The sequence below is a fragment of the Dromiciops gliroides genome, chromosome 5 (assembly GCF_019393635.1).
Source record: "Dromiciops gliroides isolate mDroGli1 chromosome 5, mDroGli1.pri, whole genome shotgun sequence".
NCBI lineage: Eukaryota > Metazoa > Chordata > Mammalia > Microbiotheria > Microbiotheriidae > Dromiciops > Dromiciops gliroides.
The window spans coordinates 60,045,703-60,070,319 of NC_057865.1; the positions used below are offsets into that span (position 1 = coordinate 60,045,703).

At 38.1% G+C, this 24,617-nt stretch overlaps 2 protein-coding genes across 2 annotated transcripts in view; both read right to left on the reverse strand.

Moving 5' to 3' along the window:
• DNAJC1 (DnaJ heat shock protein family (Hsp40) member C1) overlaps positions 1-24,617 on the reverse strand; it is a 264,938-nt gene that overhangs the window by 216,839 nt on the left and 23,482 nt on the right. The window lies entirely within an intron of this gene.
• LOC122729827 (60S ribosomal protein L31-like) lies at positions 13,615-13,965 on the reverse strand. The gene has a single exon (XM_043968913.1). It carries the CDS (start codon positions 13,963-13,965, stop codon positions 13,615-13,617), a length of 351 nt encoding a protein of 116 aa, XP_043824848.1.

The window sequence follows — 24,617 nt, forward strand, 5'->3', positions numbered from 1 at the left end:
GCCTCAGCTTCTCTCATTTGCAAAATGAAAGGACTGGGCTAGATAATTTTTAAGGTTCCTTCTTGTTCTAAAACTATATGTCATGTATAATGTTTATAAAAATGTGAGTTATAATAATCATATCAATCAATCAGCAAGAACTTATTAAGTGCCTACTATATGCCAGGCCCTGTACTAGGCTCAAAACCCAAAGTGAAGCAGTCCCTGCCTTCAAGTAACTTATATTCCATCAGAAAAACCAATATGTGTGTATGTATATAATACCTGTATGTGCAGATACATGCGCACACAATAGATACAGGGTAAATTGGGGGGGGGGAGGCACTATAAGCTAGAGGTTGGTTAGGAAAGGAGAAGGTACCATGAACTGAATCCATAGCACACAGGGCTCACTTTCTTATCACATGCACGATTTAATTCAACAAACATTAGTTACCTTCTATTCTAGACCAGGCTTAATTCAGGCCAATTCACAATGAAAACACTGGTGGACTATCAAATGCAATCAACATAGTTTTCCTTTGTGATAAGGGATCAAAGGCTATACTTTCTAATAATAAGTTCTCTCCCCTCCCTCCTTCTTGGGAGCTCCATCAAGATGATATCCAATCTTTGCCTCTTTAGAAGAGGGGCTACCTCCTTTTGCAGAGGCTAGCTGAAGGCTATGCCTTACCAGACTAATGACTGCCACCAAATCAGCTAAAGAATTCCTTTTCTTCCAGGCAAATATACATTTACCATGATTATGAAAAGATGATTTCACTTTCTCCATAGCATTAGGAAGCAAAACACCTCCCAGTGAGTCAACCTCGTGCTTTCCACTCCTCACCCCACCTCAAGCCCTTTCTTTTTTTTCTTTTCTAAAAAAAATAATAAAAAATAAAAAGCCCTTTCTTAAAAAAGGAGTTGTCCAAATTATTCTGGGAGAAAAGGGACCTGCCAATTAAGGAGAACCCGAACCATTTCCCCAGGGTAAATATGAGCTGTCTAAGGGTGTAGAAATCTCAAGGTCTGGGCAAGTCAATGTAGGGGAAAAAATAGGAAGGGCTTGAGGGGTCATTTAGGACCACGACTAAAAGAAGCCCATTCTTAAGTGTTCCTAGAGGCTGACCCAATAGAACTGAGAGAGCCCTACTCCTTCCTCTGATATCATTTGTCACTGATACGGAGAGGACAAAAAAAGATGAAGACTAAAAAAAGGTCATTCAAATGACTGACAAAGACATCATTGGTGATCAAGAGTAAGAGTGATAGTAAACTGGTGGGAGTGAACCCAGACAACAACAAATGAAGGACCAATGGGTAGTAAATATATTTCCAAATATAGGCATCTGGTGAAGACAATTTTTTCAAGAAGTTTAGCTATGACAAGGAGGAAAGAAATGAGATGGCAACTAATTTGGCAAAAGAAAATTTTTAGGAATAAGGAGATATGAACATGTCTGAGAGAAGGGAAGAACACAGGAAGACAAGGAGAAGGGGAGAAATGAGAGAATAGGTATGATTCCATGAACACATTTCTAGAAGGGTCAAGAAGGAATAGGATAATAATTCATGTTTATATAGTACTTTGAAGTTTACAAAGTGCTTTCCTCCCAACAATCTTGTAAGATAGGTAGTGTGGGTATTATCTCCATTTTTACAGATGAGAAAACTGCAGAGATTAAATGAGTTGCTCATAAATATCTAGTAAAGTGTGTGAGGCAGGCAAGATTCAAACCCAGGGCTCCTGACTCCCCCCAATCCAGTACTCTACCAACTGTGCATCACACTGCTTGTTAGTACTACACGTATTAAATAAAGAATAGAGGTAGAAGATGAAGAGTATGAATAACTCATACTTTGAAACTCATAGGGAGGAAAAGAGAATTTGTGACAATTCTGAGAAGTTCCAGGGAAGGGAGTTTCTTCAAATGGAATTCAATCTCCTCAATGAAAAAAGGAGACTGAGATATCATTGATATAGATGGAGGTTGAGATATAGTTGGGAGATCAATGAGGAAGAAAATAATTTGGAAATGCCACTGTAGAAAATGAGAGAGTGAGCCAATAAAGTAGGAGAAAGGTATACATCTAAAATCAAAAGCAGGCATAGCATGCAATGGTGATACACTAGAAGTTTTCACAAAATGCATACAATATTTGAGAGCCAAGCTATCAAAACACATCCAATACTTGTATAGATGCAATTGCAAAACACTCCTTAAAAATAATGAATAATTTAAATAGTTGGAAGAATATTTAGTAATCATGGCTAGACCTTGCCAATATAACAAAAACAATAATGCTACCAAGGTTAATTTGTAGTTTAAATATTATAGTAAACTACCAAAGATAATCTTTACAGATGAAATAGTAACACATTTCATTTGTAGAAACAAAATATTTAGAATGTCAAAAGAAGGTAGGAATGAAGAGATAATAGGACTTCATGATCTCAAACTATATTATAAAGTAGGAATCATTAGAATTATTTGGTATTCGTTAAAAAGTAGAAAAGTGGATCAATGGAACAAATTGGAGAAGGGAAAAATAGAAATAATAGAACTCAATAGTATTCCCTATTTGATAAGAATTGTTGAAAAAAATGGAAAGCAGTCTGGCCCAAACTAAACTTAGACCAACATCTCATGCCAAATTCCATAATAAATTTAAAAGTGAATATAAGAGTTAAATGGTGAAGATCATACCATTAAATATTAGAAGAGAAACAGGTCAAAGAAAAACCACCTAGTCAGCTGGGTGGAAGATGGATAGAATGGAGAAAGACTTGAGATGGGAAGATGTTTTAGAAGTCTATTGCAGGGGGCAGCTAGGTGGCACAGTGGATAAAGCACCGGCCCTGGATTCAGGAGGACCTGAGTTCAAATCCGGCCTCAGACACTTGACACTTACTAGCTGTGTGATCCTGGGCAAGTCACTTAACCCCCATTGCCCAGCCAAAAAAAAAAAAAGTCTATTGCAATAGCATAGGAGAGATGTGATAAAGGCCTGAACAAGAGGGGTGGCTATGAGTGAAGAGAAGGTGATGTATAGGAGAAATGTAAAGGCAGAATTACAAGACTTGTCAATAAACTGGATAGTGGGGTAAGTGGGAACTTCCTAATTATTGCCAAGGGCACCACCATCCTCCCAGTTACCCAGGCTGGCAACCTAATGTCACCCTTCCTCATCCACTCTTTCCCTCCATATCCAATCTACTGTCAAGTCCTGACAATTATACTTTTTTAAAGCCTTCTGCATACATACACTTACTTCTCTCCTCTGGTATTGCTATTGTTTGTTGTTTGTCTTTCATTCTCGAAGGGGATCATAACATCAGGAAGGTGATGTCATGACTTGCAAGTAATTTGGATTGAAGTGAGGCAGGGCTGTGCAGTCACCAGCTTCACTCTCTTCTCTGGAGCCGTCTGGGTCCAGTGGCGAGATACAGATCAGGATGACTGCAGACAGCCCCCTCTGCTATTGCTACATCCTTTATAGGCCCTCATTATCTCATGTTTGGACATTGCGATAGCCTGCTGCTTGGTCTCCCTGCCTGCATCTCTCCCCACCCCAGTCTGTCTTCCACTTGCCTGTCAAATCAAGCTTCTGAAATAAAAAATCTGATCATCTTGTTCCTTGAACAAAACATTCCATCTCCAGACTGGGAAGATAAGAAGATTACTCCAACTACTTAAATTATTAATCATTTCTTTAAGGAATGTTTTGTAATTACTTCTATAAAAGTATTGGGTATGGGGGCAGCTAGGTGGCGCAGTGGATAGAGCACTGGCCCCGGAGTCAGGAGTACCTGAGTTCAAATCGGGCCTCAGACACTTAACACTTACTAGCTGTGTGACCCTGGGCAAGTCACTTAACCCCAATTGCCTCACTTTAAATATATATATATATATATATGTTTTGGTAGCTTGCCTCCTGAATACTATATGCATTTTGTCAAAGCATGTGATGACATCCTTGTGGGTTTTTGTTTCTTTGTTTTGTTTGTTTTGTTTTGCAGGGCAGTGAGGGTTAAGTGACTTGCCCACGGTCACACAGCTGGTAAGTGTTAAGTGTCTGAGGTCGGATTTGAACTCAGGTACTCCTGAATCCAGGGCCGGTACTTTATCCGCTGCGCCACCTAGCTGCCCCCATCCTTGTGTTTTTAAAAAGAGAACCTTTGGGGCAGCTAGGTGGCGCAGCGGATAAAGCACCGGCCCTGGATTCAGGAGTACCTGAGTTCAAATCCGACCTCAGACACTTAACACTTACCAGCTGTGTGACCGTGGGCAAGTCACTTAACCCTCACTGCCCCATTAAAGAGAGAGAGAGAGAGAGAGAGAGAGAGAGAGAGAGAGAGAGAGAGAGAGAGAGAGAGAGAGAACTTTTCTCCTACTTTATTCTCATTGGCTCACTTTCCCATTCTCAACAGTGGCATTTCCCCCTTAACAGTAACAAGGAAGTTTAGAATAGGGGAGGGTTGTAGGAGAAAGATAATGGACATGTTGAGTTTGAGACAACGATGGGAAATCCTATTCCAGAAGCTCAAGAAGTAGTTGGAGATCCATGACTACAGCTCAGCAGAAAGACTGAGGCTGAAGATATAGATCTGGGAGTCTTCAGCACAGAGAGGATAATGGAATGAGGATGGGGCAAGGTGAAGTGTGAGTGGGGGGTTGGTGAAGCAGAAGTACAAGTTGTTATGGCAAAACTGATGGGGCAGGAGATGCTGAGGTCTAAGGTATGACCATGCTAGTGGAAGGCTAAAGTCAGATCACTGGGGTTGTGATGAAGGAATGAAGTTGGCAGGGGGTCAGAGGGTCATTAATATGAGAACTGAAGGAGATGATCATTCAAGTGAAGATGGAAATCCTCGGAGGTGATGAAGGCGATAAGAGGGGATGAGTTACACAGGAAGAATGAGTTAGGAGGCCAGGTTCCTGAGGAAGATAGCTATTGCTCATGGATGATGACAACAAGAATGCCATCTACTCCCAGGGCTACCTCTTCACCTCTTGGCTGGACTGGTCTAAAAGCCTAGTGATTTGATTTTCCTGTTTCTCCCCTCTCCAATCCAAATTCTGAATAGCAACCATATTGATACTTCAAAAGCATAGGTTTTGACCATATCACTTCCTTGCTGAAGAAGCTTCGATGTTTCCCTACTGCCTCTAAGATAAAAATTCTAACTCCTATGTTTGGCACCTCAAACCCTCCACAATCTGTCACTAGCCAGATTTATTTCACAATATTTATTTCATATTACTCCCCCCCTCCCACACTCCATAGACTCTAGCCAAACTGGCCTCCTTGCTGTTTCCTGAACACAACATTCCAAAATCCATCTCCATTTGGGGAAAAAAATATATGATCCCTACGTGAGGAGAGCTTTTCTTCTTCACTGCCATCTTTTGGAATACAGAGCTCCCTTCAAGAGCCAACACAGGTGCCATTTCCTGCCCTAGGCTTTCCTTTCCTTCTCTTTACCCTGTCGCTGCTTTCTCCCACTCAAAGAATTACTTTATTTACTTTTTACATAATGTATATCTGTCTATACTGTAGACACCTCCAGGCTCCTGTTGGACGTTCTTTGAGGACACAGGCTTTGATTTTTGTTTCTGTATCCCTAGCACCTAACACTAGTGTCTAACAATGCTGTAGGAGGCACTTTCTGAGCTGAAGGTAAAATAAGTAGGTTATATAAACTGAAAAAGAAACTCCAATTTAACTAGTCTCCTTGTCCCTGACTCCAGACTCACCCTTCTCCAATGCATTCTCCACATGGCTTCCAAATTGAAATTCCTGAAGCAGAAGAGGTTTGAGAGAGCCATCTCAATGAATGCCTGGTTTTCTTCAAGACTCTGATAAAGTACCATCTATATGAGACCTATCCTGATGCCTCCAAATGCTAGTACTCTTCCCCTAGAAACAACATATGTTTTGAATTAACAGTCATAATTCTCCCCCCAAAGAATGTAAGCTCTTGAGGACAGGTGCTGTTTTGTTTTCATCTTTGTATTCCTACACGATGACTGGTACAAAGTCAGAACTTAATACAAATTTGAATGAATAAATTTTTCTCTCTTACTACCTGACATACTCAGATGACATATAATGTCACTACAAAAACATACCCAGGGATAGATTTAAAATAAAGATATATTTGCTTGTATTTAACAGCATATGCATACATCTATAGATATATATTGTACAACTTTGGCTTACTTGTTTAATGTAAAAATAACAGCATGCACACACGCACGCACGCACGCACGCACACACACACACACACACACACACACACACACACACACACACGAATATTGTAATAATTTGGCTTGCCTGGTGTGTTTTTGAAGAGACCACTTTCTACCAGGCCTCCCACTCCCTACACAGAGTTAGGGGATAACAGCCATATTTCCACGGCACATAAAGTGGCTTCGTGCTTATATGTGCATACAGAAATGCGTATTACAATGTACCATGTTTACTGTGAATTGCCTTAGCTCCCCTCTCTACCTTCCTCAGCCAATTATAATGTCCAAATACTCCAAGGCACAGATTTAGAAGCAGATTAAAATAGTAGAAAGTCTTAAGTAGAAAAAGAGGAACCAGGGACAAGAGATCACATTTCAGACCCAATGCCCCCCTAAAGTAGAAAGGGACAGAGACTGTGCAATGACACTCTCCGTCTGTCCCCACGGACACGTCAAGTTGTCTGAGCCTGCAGAAGGGGATCCCTGGGGAAGAATTAGAAAAGTACACACTGGGTCAAGGATGGCAATGCTTTACCTTAATGAAGGTAATGTGTAGAGTGTGTGGCACTGATGTGTGGCTGAATTAAAAGTAAACTACAAACAGGTGGGAATAGCAGGCTTTCTTTCCAAGGTGAAGAAGTGAAAGGCTCATTTCTCAGAGGTGGGAGAGACTGAGTTTTCCCTCTATCTTAGGAAAGACTAGTCATAATGTGCTGAGGAAGGCTGTTACCCTGTGACAGACTGTGGGTTGGACTGCACGGGAGTTAAGACCGTCTTCAGTTTCCAGCAATCGACACTTAGGGCATGCCACCTACATTGCCTTGATGTTATTATTTACAGCATTTATATAGCAGAGAGAGTGCAAAATCCTGAGGATACAGAGGAAAAAATAAACAGTCCCTCCTCTCTAGGGCATTACATTCAATTGAGGGGAAACAACATATACATGGAAAAATTAAGTCATTTCTGGAAGGAAGGCACTAGCAAGTACAGAGATCAGTATAGTTTCCTGTTGCAAACAATGCTTGAGTTGAGCATAGAAGCCAGTCAGGGAGTCTACATGAGGCATGGGAACCAGCCTGTGAAAAGACCCTGAGACCATCTATGTCCAAGAGACAAGAAGTTGGGTTAATTCCCTCTCTGGCAAATACTATGCCCCCTGCACCTTTGACAAGGCTGTCTCCAATGTCTGCAATGCTCTTTCCTCTCTTCTTGGATCCCCTGACTCCCTTCAAGGTAGAGGATCCAAGTCTCACGCAGACCTTTCTTCTTTCCCTCCAGTTCCTTTCAAATTTCTAACACCTTCCTGATCCCTCAGTTGTTGGTATTCCCTCCCCCATCACTGTGTATTTATTTTGCATATGTGCTATATTTACTTCTATTTGTTATTGAATCGTTTTGGTCATGTCTGAATCCTTGTGACCCCATTTGGGGTTTTTTTGGCAAAGATACCGGAGTGGTTTGCCATTTCCTTTTCCAGCTCATTTTAGAGATGAAGAAATTGGGGCAAACCGGGTTAAGTGACTTGCTCGGGGTTACACAGCTAGTAAATGTCTGGGGCTGGATTTGAACTCAAGAAATGAGTCTTCCTTGATTCTTAGTGTCCACTGGGTCACCTAGCTGCCCCAGTTACTTATCTACAAACATGTTATATCCTCCCAGTAGAATATAGACTGTCTTATTAACAAACATGGTAGTACCATACCTAGGACAGTGGTTGGCACAAGTGGCCCCTTAAAATAAAATTTGTTGATTGATTCTAGCAAATAAAGCAGGAATTAAGACCAGAACTTCATATAGTACATTATAATATAGTATAATGTAAATTTTTGTGATTAGCTTATGTATTACCCTATTTAACATATCTATTATTAATAATTTATCATCATATTTATATGTATTCACTTATTTAATTTATAATTGCCTAAATGTGATTTTAAAAAATTGTTTATTTCTATGAAAAGTTGGGCATTAAGTCTTTGGTTAGATAGGTAACCCCGTATTTTAGCATTTGACATACCAATTTTCAAATTACAGAACTTTTCAGGGGAACAAAATCCATGATAAATGTAAATACTCCAGATATATTAAATTATAGTAAAATGCTAATTGAGAATAATTTCATATTCATATTCATACAATTCCTCCATTTACCATATCTGGTTTATTAATTCTTAAAGAATTAGAATTAAATATACTCAATACTAACATTATATTGAACCTAACAAACATTTCTTTTGCCTTTAAGGATTCCTAAAATGCTTTATGATCTCACTATGACAAACTACAAATGTTTAAAAGGGACTTAACGGAACAAATTCACCTAAAAGAATGACAAATAGAAACTCTACTTTATTTCTTACATTGATAACATGTTTGTAAGATTACAAAGAACCTTCTTCACACCAACCCTATGAAATCAATAGCACAACTACTATTATCTTTGTTTTATTGATGAGGAAAGCAAAGGCAAGAGTGAAGTTTTCTTTCATTATGCTCAACATGTCTACCACACTACCAGAAAGGGCCATGAGCTAGGAAGAGGGTAATAAGGCAGTGAACAATAGTGCCACAACTTAAGGACATGATTTTGATGACTGACCAAATAGGAACCCCAGCCCTATCCTGAATGATTAGCAAAAATCACATTATCAACAAATATGTCTTACTTTAGTAATTAACTAGACATAGCTTTAATTACATAATCTTAAGTATTTATACTATGCTGATCTTTTAATTTCTGGGTCTGAGCTGCTGTTCTTTTACAAATGTTAGTGATGACTGTTACCAATAAGAATCAGAATTTCAGAGCTGGAAAACTAGCTAATATATATTTCAATCAGACACTGTAAATTCAGTGGACCCAACCTAATTAAATTTCTCTTCTTACTGCCTTTGATTTGAATTGCTTCTTCCTACCTACAAAATTAAGTAATGCTTCTATGCCTAAAATTCAAAGCCCTCCCAAATCTGCCCTATCCTCATCACCCAGAACTCTTCAACATTAGCCCTGTACTCTGGCTGGTTAGGCGAGTCTATTCACTGCCCTCTACCATGACATACATGCTCATTCCCAATTCCAAGTTTTTTATTTGACTGTTTCCTGAATCTGGAATCTCACCTTCTATCCTTCCCACTTTCCCTTCAAAGTCCTCAAAGGGTTCAACTCAAGATCTACTTCTTCCACCTCCTTCAGCCTTTGCAGTCTAGTTAGCATTTACCCAATAAAATTCTCTAATATTCGTCTGTACTAATCATTTTGACATTTAATTGTATATACAATCACATACATTTATATTACATATACATATACATTTAATCATATACAAATGCACAATTACACAATCATTTAACTCTTTCATGTAGACATACTTCTACAACAAGAATATAAGTTCTGAGAGAAGGGATCATAATCTATAGTTTTATAATGTGTAACAATATGAAGTATGTAGCAAAAAAAAAAAAACCAACCCCAAACCAAGAAATGCCTGTTAAGTTGACAAGGACACCTATTCCTTTCATCTAGATGCCTAAATGAAGATGAGATTTCCTCCACAAATGAATAAAGTCCCTTAACTACAGAAATCTTAGATAATGTTGCCATTATGACCTTAAGCGAGTTACAATTCCTCTCTTGGCCTGGGTTCCCTCAATAATTACCTCCAAGATCCCATATAGTTAGAATTTGATGTTCCTACCCCTTGGGGTTTTGGAGGTATGATCAAGACCTTCCCACTTTAGCCTTTCCTTTAAACCTATTTCAAGTGAGGGATCAGGAGACACACTACTTACTGCTACAGGGGCTCTGTTTATACACAGATAACTCAAAGATAAGAGTTGTAGCTCTTGGTCTTTGCTACTGCAGAATCTCTCAGGTAATACAAACTAGAGAATGCTTTAAGTTCCCAATCATATTTTTAGATTCTCTCGGATAGTATAATGAAAACTCTTAACTATATACACTCACAAAAAGATCATATCATTTATACTGGAGTCAAACTTCCTATCATCCACAATAAAAGTATGAATGCTGTTCACTGCCCTGACAAAATAATCCTTAAAATTAAACTTATGTGGCGTTTATTTCGCAGCCCAGATTAAAAGCAGCCTCAAAGGCATGTAATTGCCTCCCATGTCTAATGCACACTCCACATACTTCTCTTGCAATCTTTTTTATCACCTTACTTTTAAAATTCATTGAAATGAATGTTTATTAAGCACTTGTTATGCACCTGACCCTAGGGGTGTAAAGATTTCGTTTCTTAACGCAAGTCCGCTTTTCATAGTAAAACTTGTAGGGCAAGAGTTTTAATTTTCAAAACTCTGAAATCTTTCCGTGAACGATCTTCTCTCTTCTTTTTACAGTGGTCTCTAAATTATGAGTGGTGTAAAAAGATTTAGAGGGCCAGAATTGGTCTGCAAAGTAGGAGATTATTCAGTAGTCTCTACAATCCTGGATTATGGAGATCCGGCATATGTAAATGCATTTCGAATGGTAATGCAGAGGTTGGAAGCACTGAACTGTGTACTCATCATCAGGACCTCATTAGTTGGCTGACTTGGCCAAGCTGCTGGGAACGAAGGCAGTAGTGTTTGTTTACCAGAACGTATAAATATATTCATAGCTTGGCACCAATGTATTTACAACTACTTTTATTCAACATAGACCATAAATATTCTTCACTTGACCCAGTCTATTAATTTTTCAAGTGACTAGAGCCTAAACTTACGAGAAGATGGCTTTTAGGGGGATATAATCCTCTAAATCTTTGTAAAAACCATCAAAAATTATTTGGTAATAATTTTTAAAAGAATAAAAATGAAAACAACTCTTATTTGTCTTTATTGTCTTGCTTCCTAAAAGGCTTTTCCCCTAGCCTAAAGTAATAGCTTGTTTTATTTCCTTGAGGAATTTTATGTAGATTAAAGGCAATTTGCTGGTATTTCAAAGTCCCTATAACAAGTATTAGAACATTTGTTGTTAATTTGGAAAACCCATACTGTATATATTTTAATATCTCCAACTCCTACTGCTCGGTGTTCATTGCAGTTAAAAATTAATTCTCCCACATCTTCCATGTGTCAGAACCAGCTCTGGGAAGTAAGTGGCAGTATCAGAGCCAGTGAGCTTCTTTCAACTGATGCACTATTCATTATTCCTGACTGAAAACCACTGCAAACTTTGAGGCTTGGATATGAGTTTTGGTTGGTTAGGACAAATGCTTAGATTTCTGCTACTTTACATTAAAATGACACTACAAGCATTGTATTTCACATTTAGGTTAAAAATAAATAAATTCATTTTCATTTCCAGGTGCATTTTCATACTACTTGCTTAAAATATGAATGTTCAGGGTTAGAAGCTAGCTGGGACAGAGACAAACAGGCTTTATCTTCTTCCTTAGCAACTGCCAATCTTTTAAAATCTCTGCTCCCCTCGCTGTTTGCTTAATTGTATAATGCCCCTTTCCCTAGAGCACTTTCTAACACAGATTTTAAAAACTGGCTTTGTTTTCATAATTTCATAATACACAGAAATACAGAAATGATAGGATCAGAGGTGAGACTTCAGGAATAGTTCAAATCTCTCATTTTATAAAAAAAGAAACAGATTAGGAGAAATGACTTGTCTAAAGTCACACAAGCAGTAAATAAAAGAGCCAGAATGACTCTTCCATGTCATAAAATAGCTAATGGAAAGCTATTCTTCACACATATACAGCACTGTTTTTCTTCCAAGCAAACATACAATGGTTCTCTGTGACTGAAAGTGTGGTTTCAAAGGGTAATAATGCACCAAAAGTCCCTGAGTCACAGTCATCAGGGGTCTTACCTGGCAAGTCATTCAGTTTTGGCTCAAAGACGTCCAGTGAGAGGCAAAACCCTGATTCATGAGGCAACATACTCCATTCAGGAATGCCTTTATGGGAAAGTGATTTAATTCCCTCCCCACCCCCTAAAACATAAGTATGACTCCAAAGGAGTATTACTTATGAACAGAACATAATTATGTCATTTTAAATCTCACAGAATCAAAGAATGGTGCTGAAACAATATGGAACATGGATGGAAAATAAGAAACTTATTATGTCCAACTCATTAATGGAAATAAGGTCTTCGTTTCTGAATATAACTGTTGTGTCCCTCCATCAATATCAATAGGATATGTGCTTTTGGATTTTTCTTATAATGATAATGAATTTGTTTTGATTAACTCACTTTTTCTTTGAACTTGTCAACTATAGATATTTGCAAAATGACTGGCTCTGGTTAAAGGCACACTATGGAGTAGTTTTACTCTATGTAAACCATGTTTCTGCATGAAACTGGATTTATGAAGATTAGATCCTTAATCTTGTCCTCATAAGCTATATGATGTAAATCATGCTTTTCATCCTTATAGCTACAAATTTATGTATTCACTGATAGCACTAGATGGAAATTTACTTTTCATTTAACAGTGCAAATGCACAATTAGGAAAGGAAAAATGGGAGACAACAGATAGACATACTTGAGAAATCAGAAAGTGAAAGAAGGTTCAAGATGGAAGGGAAAGGAGCCTCAATCTATATACTGCTTCATTAATAGCAACTAATTCTAATCAATCCATCGACAATTAACTCTGTATCATGTTAGCAACTAATTCTAATCAATCCATCAACAATTAACTCTGCATCATGTTAGCAACTAATTCTAATCAATCCATCAACAATTAACTCTGTATCATGTACTCTATGCTAGGTGATAGGGATGCAAAGACAACGAATAAAACAATCCCTATTCAAAATGAGCCTATATTATTTTTTTCTTTTAAATATTCTGAATAATATTTTATTTTCCCCAATTACATGTAAGATCATTTTTAATATTCATTTTTCAAAAGTTTTGAGTTCCAAATTCTCTCCCTCCCTGTCACCCCTTCCACTCCTCAAAATGGCAAGCAATTTGATATAGGTTATATATATGCAATCATGCAAAGTATATTTCCATATTAGTCATGTTGTGAAAGAAAACACAGACCAACAACCCCTGCCCCCTCCCATATACACAAATGAAAAATAGTATGCTTCAAGCTCCATTCAGACTATCAGTTCTTTCTCTGGAGGTGGAGAACATTTTTCATCATGAGTCCTTTGGAATTGCCCTGGATCACTGCAATTGCTGAGAATAGCAAAGTCATTCAACAGCTGATCATCATACAATATTGCTGTTATTAACTACAATGGTCTCCTGTTCTCACTTCATTCTGCATCAGTTCATGTAAGTCTTTCCAGGTCTTCTGAAAGCCTCAAGCTCATCATTTCTTTTCTTTTGACATTTTATAATTTTATTTAAATGAAGTTCAATTTCATTTTCATCCACATTGACTGTCTGTCAGCTTTTGAAAGTGGTGACAGGCACATAAGTAACCAAGATATACAGCTTGTATGGTGAATCTTCATCCTCATTGCATTTCCTGGACACATGCACTCGGATACAGTACGGAACATTCCTTATTCCTTTGGCCCAAACAGCTTTGTGGAGTCTGGTGTCGATGTGTACATCTGGAGTTCCCATTTCTTTCATGGCAAATTTGCGGATTTCCTTGAAAACACGAGGAGCTCGCTTTTTGAAGCCTACTCCATGAATCCGCTTGCGAATGTTGATGGTGTATTCTCTGGTCACCACCTCATTGATGGCAGAGCGTCCCTTCTTTTTCTCTCCACCTTTCTTTGTGGGAGTCATCCTGACCGGGACTAGGTTGGAAAGGAAGCTCATCATTTCTTAGAGCACAACAGTATTCCTGTGTGACCCTGGGCAAGTCACTGAAATCCCATTGCCCCCCCCACAAAAAAAAAAAACAAAAATAAAAACAATTTAATATGATCAATTTGGTATGGCTTCTAGATTATTCCCATTACAGATAATGCTTGTTGGTGGTTTTAGATACTACTTATTATTTTTTGGTTTTGGTTTTGGTTTTGTGGGGCAATGGAGGTTGCCCAGGGTCACACAGCTAGTAAGTGTCAAGTGTCTGAGGCTAGATTTGAACTCAGATCCTCCTGAATCAAGGGCCGGGGCTTTATCCACTATACCACCTAGCTGCCCCTGATACTACTTATTATTTTAAGAAAAGCTCCATTTATTCTTATGCTCTCCAGTGTTGTTGTTTTTTTTTAATTTTTGCAGGGCAATGAGGGTTAAGTGACTTACCCAGGGTCACACAGCTAGTAAGTGTCAAGTGTCTGAGGCCAGATTTGAACTGAGGTCCTCCTGAATCCAGGGTGGGCCCTTTCTCCACTGTGCCACCTAGCTGTCCCTCTAGTGTTTTTAGTAGGAATGGGTTTTGTATTTTGTCAAAGCGTTTTTCTGCATCTATTGAAATAATCATATATTTAATTGGTTTTATTACTGATGTGGTCAATTACCAGAGGCAACTAGGTGGTGCACTGGCCCTGAAGTTGGGAGAACCTTACTAGCTGTGTGACCCTGGGCAAGTCACTTAATCCCAATTACCTTAAACATCCAGAGCCATCTCTAGTTGTCCTGATAACATATCTTGCCACTGGACCCAGATGAGAAAGTGAGGCTGGTGACTTTGTACAGCCCTTCTTCACTAAACTCCAATTCATTGCAAGACATGACATCTGTCATGTTCTTCTTCGAGAAGGAAGGACAAAGTTGTCCTGATAACATATCTTGCCACTGGACCCAGATGAGAAAGTGAGGCTGGTGACTTTGTACAGCCCTTCTTCACTAAACTCCAATTCATTGCAAGACATGACATCTGTCATGTTCTTCTTCGAGAAGGAAGGACAAACAACAATTACCAGCCCTGTATTCCTAGTATAAATCCCACCTAATTTTTGTGATATATTGCATTAGGGCAATTAGTGTATAGTTATTTCTTTTATTCCTTTTTTCCCCCTTCCTGATTTAGGTATCAGCACCGTATTTCTTTTTTTTTTTTTTTTAAAGAATTGTTCATTTTTGTCATAAAAACCACAAAGTGAATTTTTTTTACATGTACAGCTATGTAGAACATTACCACATTAGTCATTTTGTATAAGAAAACTTGAATAAAAGAAATAAAAGAAAAAAATTTAAAAATTAAAAATAGCATGCTTCAGTCTGTGTTCCATCAATATAAGTTCTTTCTTTGGAGGTGCATAATAGGTTTCATCAATAGTTCTCTGGGATTGTCTTGGATCTCTTTATAGTTCTCTTGAGTCTTGTGTTTGGAGATCAAATTTTCTGTTCAGTTCTGGTCTTTTTTTCAGAAAGTCTTGGAAGTCCCCTATTTCATTGAATGTCCATCTTTTCCTCTGAAAGAGATCAATCGGTTTTGCTGGATAGTTGATTATGGGTTGCAATCCAAGCTCCTTTGCCTTCCTGAATATCATATTCCAAGCCCTGTGATTCTTTAATGTTGAAGCTGCCAGGTCCTGTGCAATCCTGACTGTGGCTCCATGATATTTAAATGGTTTCTTTCTGGCTGCTTGAAGTATTTTCTCCTTCACCTGATAATTCTGGAGTTTGGCTACAATATTCCTTGAAGTTTTCCTTCTGGGGTCTCCTTCAGGAGGTGATCAGTGGATTCTTTCAATGATGATTTTATCCTGATTCTACAATTTCAGGCCAGTTCTCCTTGATAACTTCCTGGAATATGGTATCTAAACTCTTTTCTTGATCATGGCTTTCAGGTAGTCCAATAATTCTCAGATTATCTCTCCTGGATCTATTTTCCAGGTCAGTTGTTTTTTCAATGAGGTATTTCACATTTCCTTCTGTTTTTTCAGTCTTTTGATTCTGCTCGACAAATTCTTGGTGTCTCACAGAGTTATTAGCTTCCATCTGCCCAATTTTAAATTTTAAGGCATTATTTTCCTCAGTAAGCTTTTGCACCTCTTTTTCCATTTGGTGAATTTTTTCTCACATTTGGCCAATTTTTTTCTCTCATTGGGCCAATTGTATATTTTAAGGAATTTTTTTCCTCAATTTTTGTGCTTCTTTTTGCAGTGTAACTCATTTCTCTCATTTCTTTTTCCATTTTTTTCTTCTACTTCTCTTATTTGGTTTTTAAAAGCCTTTTTGAGCTCTTCAAAGAAGGCTTTTTGTTCTTGAGACAAGATCATCTTCCCACTTGAGTCTTCACTTGTAGGCATTTTGACAAACTCATCTGAGTTTGAGTTTTGGTCTTCCCTTTCACCATAGAAGCTGTCAATGGAAGGGTCCTTTTTTGTTTTCTTTGCTCATGTTTGTAGCCTATTTTTAAACTTATACAGTTGAAATCTGTTCCTGAGGAAAAGGGTTCATTGTTGCAAGCTTCTTACTGCTCTCAGCTGCCCCACTCTCAGCTGTGTCAAGTTGTAGCAGTGTTGAGCTGCCCACTGAGCAGACCTGTGCTGAGCCGAGCTGCCAGCTGGGCCAAGTAGTGCTGAGCCACCCTCCCCTTCACCCAGGTGAGACAGACCTTTCCTGAAGTCTTCTAAATTATCTCAAGGAGGAGGATTGTGTCTCTTTTTGTAGGTTCTGTAGTTCCAGAACCTGTTTAGAGGCTTGATTTAATGTTGTTTTTGAGGGAAATTTGGGAAAGCTCAAACAACTTCCTAGCTTCTCTCTTCCATCTTGGCTCCACCCCCCAAAACTTGCATTAAGCATTTATTAAAGAGTAAAGGGAGAACATATGGAGTTCAGAAAGACAGAAAAGCCTATCTACCCTAGAGGAGAGATAAGAGTTCAAATTGCCCTGGTTCTTCTCTTAAGTCTTCCACCACGAGGTTGTCCAAGAGACCAATCTAGCACTTTATTTCATAAAAGGAATTTGGAAGGACTCCTTTGCCTATTTTCCCAAATAGTTTATACAGTACTGAATTAATTGTTATTTAAATGATTGGTAGAATTCACTTCTGAATCCAACTGATCCTGGGGATTTTTTCTTAGGGAGCTCATTGATGGCTTGTTAATTTCTTTTTCTAAGATAAGGTTATTTAAGTCTCCTATTTCCTCTTCTGTTATTTTGGGCAACTTATACTTTTGTAACTATTCGTCTATCCATTTCACTCAGATTGTCATGTTTGTTGGCATATAATTGGGCAAAATAGCTCCTAAAAATTGCTTTAATTTCCCCTCCATTGGTGGTACATTCATTCTTCTTATTCTTGATACTGGTTATTTGGTTTTCATCTTTCTTTGTAAATCAAATTAACCAATGGCTCATCTATTTTATTCCCCCCCCTTATAAAACCAGCTCCTAGTTTTATTTATTAACTCAATGCTTTTCTTACTTTCAATTTTTTAAATCTTTCCTTTGTTTTTAGTGATTTCCAATTTGATGTTTAACCAGGTATTTTTAATTTTTTTCTTTCCCTAGATTCTTAGTTGCATGCCCCATTCATTGATCTGCTCTTTCTATATTTTATTGATGTGAGCATTTAGAGATACAAATTTTTCCCTAAGCACTGTTTTGGCTGCATCCCATAAATTTTAGTATACTGTCTCATTGCTGTCACTCTCTTTAATGAAATTATTGTTTCTGTGATTTGTTCTTTGACCCACTCATTCTTTAGCGTTAGATTATTTAGTTTCCAATGAATTTTTATTCAATGTTTCCATGGTCCTTTACTGAATGTAATTTTTATCACATTGTGATCTGAAAGGGATATATTTATCTTTCTGCTTTTCCACATTTGATTGTCAGGTTTTTATGCCCTGATACATGGTTAATTTTTGTGTAGGTGTCATGTACCAGTGAGAAAATGGTACATTCCTTTCTATTTCCATTTAATTTTCTCTGGAGGTCTACCATATTTAACTTTTCTAAGATTCTATTCATTTCCTTAACTTCTTTTTTGTGTAGTTTTTGTTATATTTACCTAATTCTGAAAGGGACAAGTTAATGTAAGCCTATTTCCTTCTATAAATCATTGAACTTTTCCTTTATGAACGTGGATGCTATACCATTTGGTGCCTATGTATTTAGTATTGATATTATTTCATTGTTTATGGTATCTTCAAACAAAATGTTGTTTCCCTATCTTTTTAAATTAGATCTACTTTTGCTTTTTCTTTGTCTGAGATCATGATTTCTAGCCCTGCTTTTTTTTTTTTACTTCTGCTGAAGCATATAGATTTCCCTCCAGCCCTTTACCTTTACTGTTTATGTGTCTCTCTGTTTCAAATGTATTTTTTGTAAACAACATATTTTAGGATTCTGGTTTTTAGTCCACTGTTACCTGCTTCTCTTTTATGAGTAAGTTCATCCTATTTACATTCACAGTTATGATAACTTTATTTTCCTGCACTCTACTTTTTCCACCTGTTTATTCTTCTCTCTCCTTTCACTCTGTCCCTCCTCAGAGCTGTTTTGCTTCTGACCACCATCTCACCAAATCCACCCCCTTTCTATCAGCTCCCCCTTCTCTTATTCGCCCCCCCCCCCTCCATTCTTACTTCCCTGTAGGGTAATAGAGATTTCTGTACTTAAGTGTAACTTAAATTATTCCCTGTTTGAGTCAATTCTGATGAGAGTAAGATTCAAGTATTGACTGCCACTCCCCCCCCCCGCATTTTCCGCTCCAGTGTAATATCTCTTTCAAGTTTCTTTTATGTGAGACAATTTACTACATTCTACCTCTCCCTTCCCTCTTTTCCCAATGCATTCCTCTTTCCTACCCCTTAATTTTATTTTTTATATCATCTCATCATACTCAAATCACACCCATGCCCTCTGTTTATGCACAATCCTTCTTACTGCTATAAGGGAGTGGGGTTAAAAGATCCCCCAGGTTCGTTAAGCCCTGTATGGGCCACCAATCTATAAGGGCTTGCCCCTTCCCCAACTGTTTCTCCCAAACTGATAAAAAGCCTCTTTTCAAAAAAACAAACACACCAGGGTTTATTGATGAGAATAAATTTAGAAATAAGGACAAGAAGCACCTAGGTGGTGTAGTGGATACTACAGGGTGGTAGCCCTGGATTCAGGAGGACCTGAGTTCAAATCCCACCACAGACACCTGACATTTACTACCTGTGTGACCCTGGGCACATCAATTAACTCTCATTGCCTTGCAAACAAAAAGAGAGAGAAAGAGAAGAAAAAAACAGAAGAAGGAAATATAGATTCTCACTAGAAATAAGGACAAAGAAAAGCAGGAAATACAACCTGTAAACTCACCCACTGGACTCAGCTGCTTCACATTTAACTCTCTTGCCTGCCACCATGAACTCTCCTCTCCTCTCCTTCCCCCCCCCCCTCCCTCCCTCCCTCTCCCTCTCTCTCTCTCTCTCTCTCTCTCTCTCTCTCTCTCTCTCTCTCTCTCTCTCTCTCTCTCTCTCTCTCTCTCTCTCTCTCTCGTCTCCTCCCTCTCTACCTCTGCTCCCAGAATAAAAAAACCCTTCTCTCACAAGAAACCTGAGCCGACCACCCACACACCCCAAGCTAATTCATTGGCACCCCTACAGGTGGCACCCAAGGCCGGCTTTGGCATCAGGTTTCCATGCATACCCCTGCTGGGTGGAGGGAGCCATGCGGGGTGTGCCTGAGGCTTTCTAATTTTAGCCAAATCACAACCAATTCTTATACTGCCCTAATAAAGCAAAAGTTCTTAGGAGCTACAAGTATCTTCCTATGTAGGATGTAAATAATTTAACCTTACTGAATCCCTTATGATTTCTTTTTCCTGTTCACCTTTTTATACTTTTCTTGAGTCTTATCTTTGAATGTCAAAATTTCTATTATGCTTTGGTCTTTTTGGAAAAAATACTTGAAAGTCTTCAATTTCATTAAATATCCATTTATTTTTCTCCTGAAGGATTATATTCATTTTTGCTGGGTAGGTGATTCTTAGTTGTAATACCAGCTATTTTGCCCTCCAGAAAATCATATCTAAGCTCTCTGGTCCTTTAATGTAGGAGCTGCTAAACCTTATGTTATCCTGACTGTGGTTCCATGATATTTGAATTGTTTCTTCTTGGCTGCTTGCTATATTTTTTCCTTGACCTGAATACTCTCAAATTTGATTATACTATTCCTGGGAGTTTTCATTTTAGGATCTCTTTCAGGAGGCAACTGATGGATTCTTTCAATTTCTATATGTTACCCTCTGGTTCTAGGATATCAGGGAAGTTTTCCTTAATAATTTCTTGAAATATGATGTCTGGACTCTTTGTTTATCATGGCTTTCAGACAGTCCAATAATATTTAAATGATCTCTCCTCAACCTATTTTTTGATATATTTCACATTTTCTTCTATTTTTTCATTCTTTTGATTTTGTTTCATTATTTGTTGATGTCTCATCAAGTCATTAGCTTCCACTTGCCCAATTTTAATTTTTAAGAAATTATTTTCTTCAGTGAGTTTTTGTACCTCCTTTTCCATCTGGCCAATTTTACTTTTTAAGGAGTTCTTTTCTTCAGCAAATTTTTGTACCTTTTTCCATTTGGACAAATCTGTTCCTTAAGGAATTCTCTTCAGTAGATTTTTGTGCTTCTTTTACATTTGTTAAAAAAATTTTTTATGTTATTCTGTTTTTTAGGGTGTCATTTTCTTCAGCATTTTTTCTTGCCTCTTTTATCAAGCTGTTGACACTTTCCTGCATAACTTTAATTTCTTTTCCCCATTTTTCCACTTCCTCTCTTATTTGATTTTTGAAACCCTTTTTGAATACTTCCAGAGCCTAAAACCAATTCACATTTTTCTCTGAGAATTTGCATGTATTTGCTTTGATCTTATTATCTTCTTCTAAGTTTGTGTTTTGATTTTCCCTGTCACCATCGTAACTTTTTATGAACAGGTTCCTTTTCAATGTTTTTTTTTTTTTCCCCAGCCTTTTCCTTTACTTTTAACTTCATGTTAAAGTTAGGTTCTGCTCTGGGGTAAAGTGGGCACTATCCCAACCTTCAGATTTTTTTGTGCTACTATGTTCAGAGCTCACTCTGGGAGGTTGCGGGGGATTGATATAAATTTCAGTTCTCTAAGGTAGTTTGTATGGAGAGGTGTGGTCAAGGCTCTCCTGGCCTGTGCTCTGGTCTATTAGTGACCACAATTACTCTTTTCCACCCTGGAACTGTAACCAGGGTCCCTGCACTTTCTAGTGCTCCTCCTTAACCTGGTATTGTGACCCAAAGCCACGTATGGGCAATACAACAGAGACATGAACCCAGTGCCAGCAAAGGATTTCCTGTAATCACCTTCTGCCCAGTTTTCTCACCCTCTTAAAGTTGTTTGGAGGGGAATTTGGAAGAATTCAGGCAAGTCTCTGCCTTTACTCCACCATTTTGGCTCAGAGTTTTTAATGAGGAAGACAAGTACTTATATTATTGAACACAGAATAAATGTAAAGAGGATAAATTATAAGAGTAAAATTTAAGATATACTTTATCATAGTTCTAGATATATGATTAATAATAGAATTTAACTCCTTAGGTGCTGAATATTTAAATTTTTTAGCTTTTTTTTATAGAACTTACATATACACATACACATACACATATATAGTATATACTTCCTTGTTTTAGTATACACAGTACATATGCTAAACATAACAGCCTTATCACTGTTAACATTATTATATATCATAGCATAAACATCTATGAAAATTATATGGTGAGAAACAATTCTCCTGAATTGAAATGCATTTGAAATCAGTGGTCATAGGCCTAAGTGCCCTGTCTAAGGTCACAGTATTTTACTTCTATGGGCTTCAATTTCTTCATCTGAGAAACAATCCAATGATTCATATTAGTTTAACTGTTCTTTCCACTTATACAAGTAACCACCAATTTAAACATTAGTAACCTTTTAAAGATAGTAACCAAAAAAATCATCACATGTTGGTCAGTCTTCTGGGGATGAACCACATAGTTAGGTGATGGTCTTCAGACAACAGAGACATACAGTCTATCCCCAGTACTCTCTCTAGCTCATTAAAATCAGCCAAAATTTGCCCTCCATTGCCATAATCTTGAAACCCTAACCTCTAACCCTAACAGTGATAGTAAGAGTTCTCCCACGTCCATATTGTCCTTTGATTTGCTGTCCGGTACTAAAGTACTACGGACTTGCAGAAAAATATGCTCTAGAAGAATACTATATAAACTGCATTTTTGCATTGAGTCACATTTCAAATTCTCCTCTACTTGATAAAACTCCATCATCTAGGCCACCAACTCTAATTCTGAGAAAAGATGAAGAAGGTCCTATGCTGTTACAAATAGCCTGGCTGCTCATGTTGATGCTCTGAATGAACCACAGCTTTAGGGTGAAGTCTTTAGTGCTGAAATTCTGAAAAGCATTCCTGAATACACTAGACTTAAACAGCCAGTGTCATCTCTCAGGGTTCATGAATTGCTACCTGCTCATAGCACAGGGTTAATATGCTTCTGACTTTTTCTACCTCAGTACCATACTACACCCCCTAATTTATGTTTTATAAATATATTCCTTTTCCAAAATTAGGGTATACTTTTATTTGAAGAACATACCACTCTCCTTAAAAGCTTTCACTCAAGATTATAACTAGATGAACTTTAAGGTCTTTTCCAATTCTAAAATGATAAGCCTGGCACATAGTAGGCACTTAATAAATGCCTATTGAATAAAGAAGCAAGCAAGGGGGTGAGGAAATAAACATTTTATTAATTTTAAAGTTAATTTGATTAATTTATTAAGCACCTATTATATGCAAGGCTCTGTGTTAGGGAAGTGAAGAAGAAGCATTTACATAATGCCTCCTATGTGACAGACAATGTGCTAAACACTTTTTACAGTTATAGACACTGTTGAGGCAAACAGAGGTTAAGTAACTTTCTCATGATCACACAGCTAGTAAGTATCCAAGGGCAAATTTGAACTCAGGTCTTCCTAACTTCAGTTCCAATGTTTCATGCACTGCAATACATGATTACTATCTGACTGATTGTTGTTCACTCTTCAGTCATGTCTACCTCTTTTGTGGCCCCATTTGGGCTTTTTTGGGGGCAAAGATACTAGAGTGGATTGGCATTTTCTTTCCCAGCTAATTTTACAGATGAGGAAACAAAGACAAAGTTAAGTGACTTACCCAGGGTCACATAGCTAGTAAGGGTCTGATGCCAGATTTGAACTCAGGAAGACAAGTCTTCCTGATTCCCAGCCCAGAGCTCTATGCACTGTGCCACCTAGCTGCCCACCCTGACTGATTACTACTCACCAAACTGACGTGGCTTCACTGAGTCTATCCTTCATTGTCCTGTTATATTTTAGTGGGTCTATGACTGCAAGAATAAAAAAAATTATCTATGTTGAGAAACTGACTACTTCTATCATGAATATAAAATTATCTGTATGCAGATAACCTTAAGGCCAGTAGCTTCCTCCCATTCGTGGCTTTTCCACCTCAGAAATAGAGCTCCAGGATTCTTTCTCTTCCTATAATATTCTCCTAAGGGCTAGGGCTAAGCATTCACAGTCCCTTGGTCATGGGCTGAAAGCTGGCTAGAGGACTGGGCTGCCATTCTTTCCAGGCATTTACCTGGGACTATAAAAAAACAACAGACAGTGGTAATTTTTACCTAGTTTTGCTTAGCAAGCATCATTCCCCAAGACTTTCCTTGTTTGCGCTGCTCGTCCAAATTACTCATCCAAGCACTCACCAGTTAACTGCCTGCTATGTTCCAGGCATTGCTCTAGATGCCAGAGATGCAAAGAGAAACATGAAGACATTCCTTTTGAGACAATGTTTGCTTACAGAAGTACAGACAGAATACAGAACACCAAGGGGTTTCAGGAGGGGGTGCAGTAGAAGCTGAGGGTAACAGGAGAAGTTTGACTTAAAAGGTGGTACCTGAGATGAGCCATGAAGGAAACAGGGGCTGGCACTCAGAGGCAGAAGTAAGAAAGAGCTGTGTTCCTGCCACAGTGGACTGGGGAAAGAGCAAAGGTACAGAGAGAGTGTTCAATGTGAGGAACACCAAGACATCCCTTCTGGCCAAAGAGTGTGATAACAGGAGTAATATATAACACAATGTATAATGAGGTCAAAAAAGATAAGATTGGGGCTAGGTTCTAAAGGGCTTTAAAAGTCAAACAAAGGAGCTTAAATTTTACCCAACAGTCAATAGGGAACTCTGGGAGTTTATTGAGTAAGGGAGGAAAATCACTTTGGCAGTGGTTTGAAGGATGGATTGAAGTGGGAGAGCTCATTTGCTGCAGTCTAACTGGGCGATGACTGGGTTTGGGAGTAAGCAATGGAAATTAAACATTTAACATTGCTATTTCCATTCAAACAAATATAAATACTGAGTGTTCTACTATAAACAAGGTAACACAAGCAAATTTCTAGGTATAAGAATTAGTTTAAGAAATATAACTCCATGTGGGTGGGTAATGGGGTGGGGTGTTGGTTATGTATGTAT

Excerpts from the sequence above, each read along its gene's own strand:
- LOC122729827 (XM_043968913.1), bottom strand. The coding sequence starts at position 13,965 with ATGACTCCCACAAAGAAAGGTGGAGAGAAAAAGAAGGGACGCTCTGCC.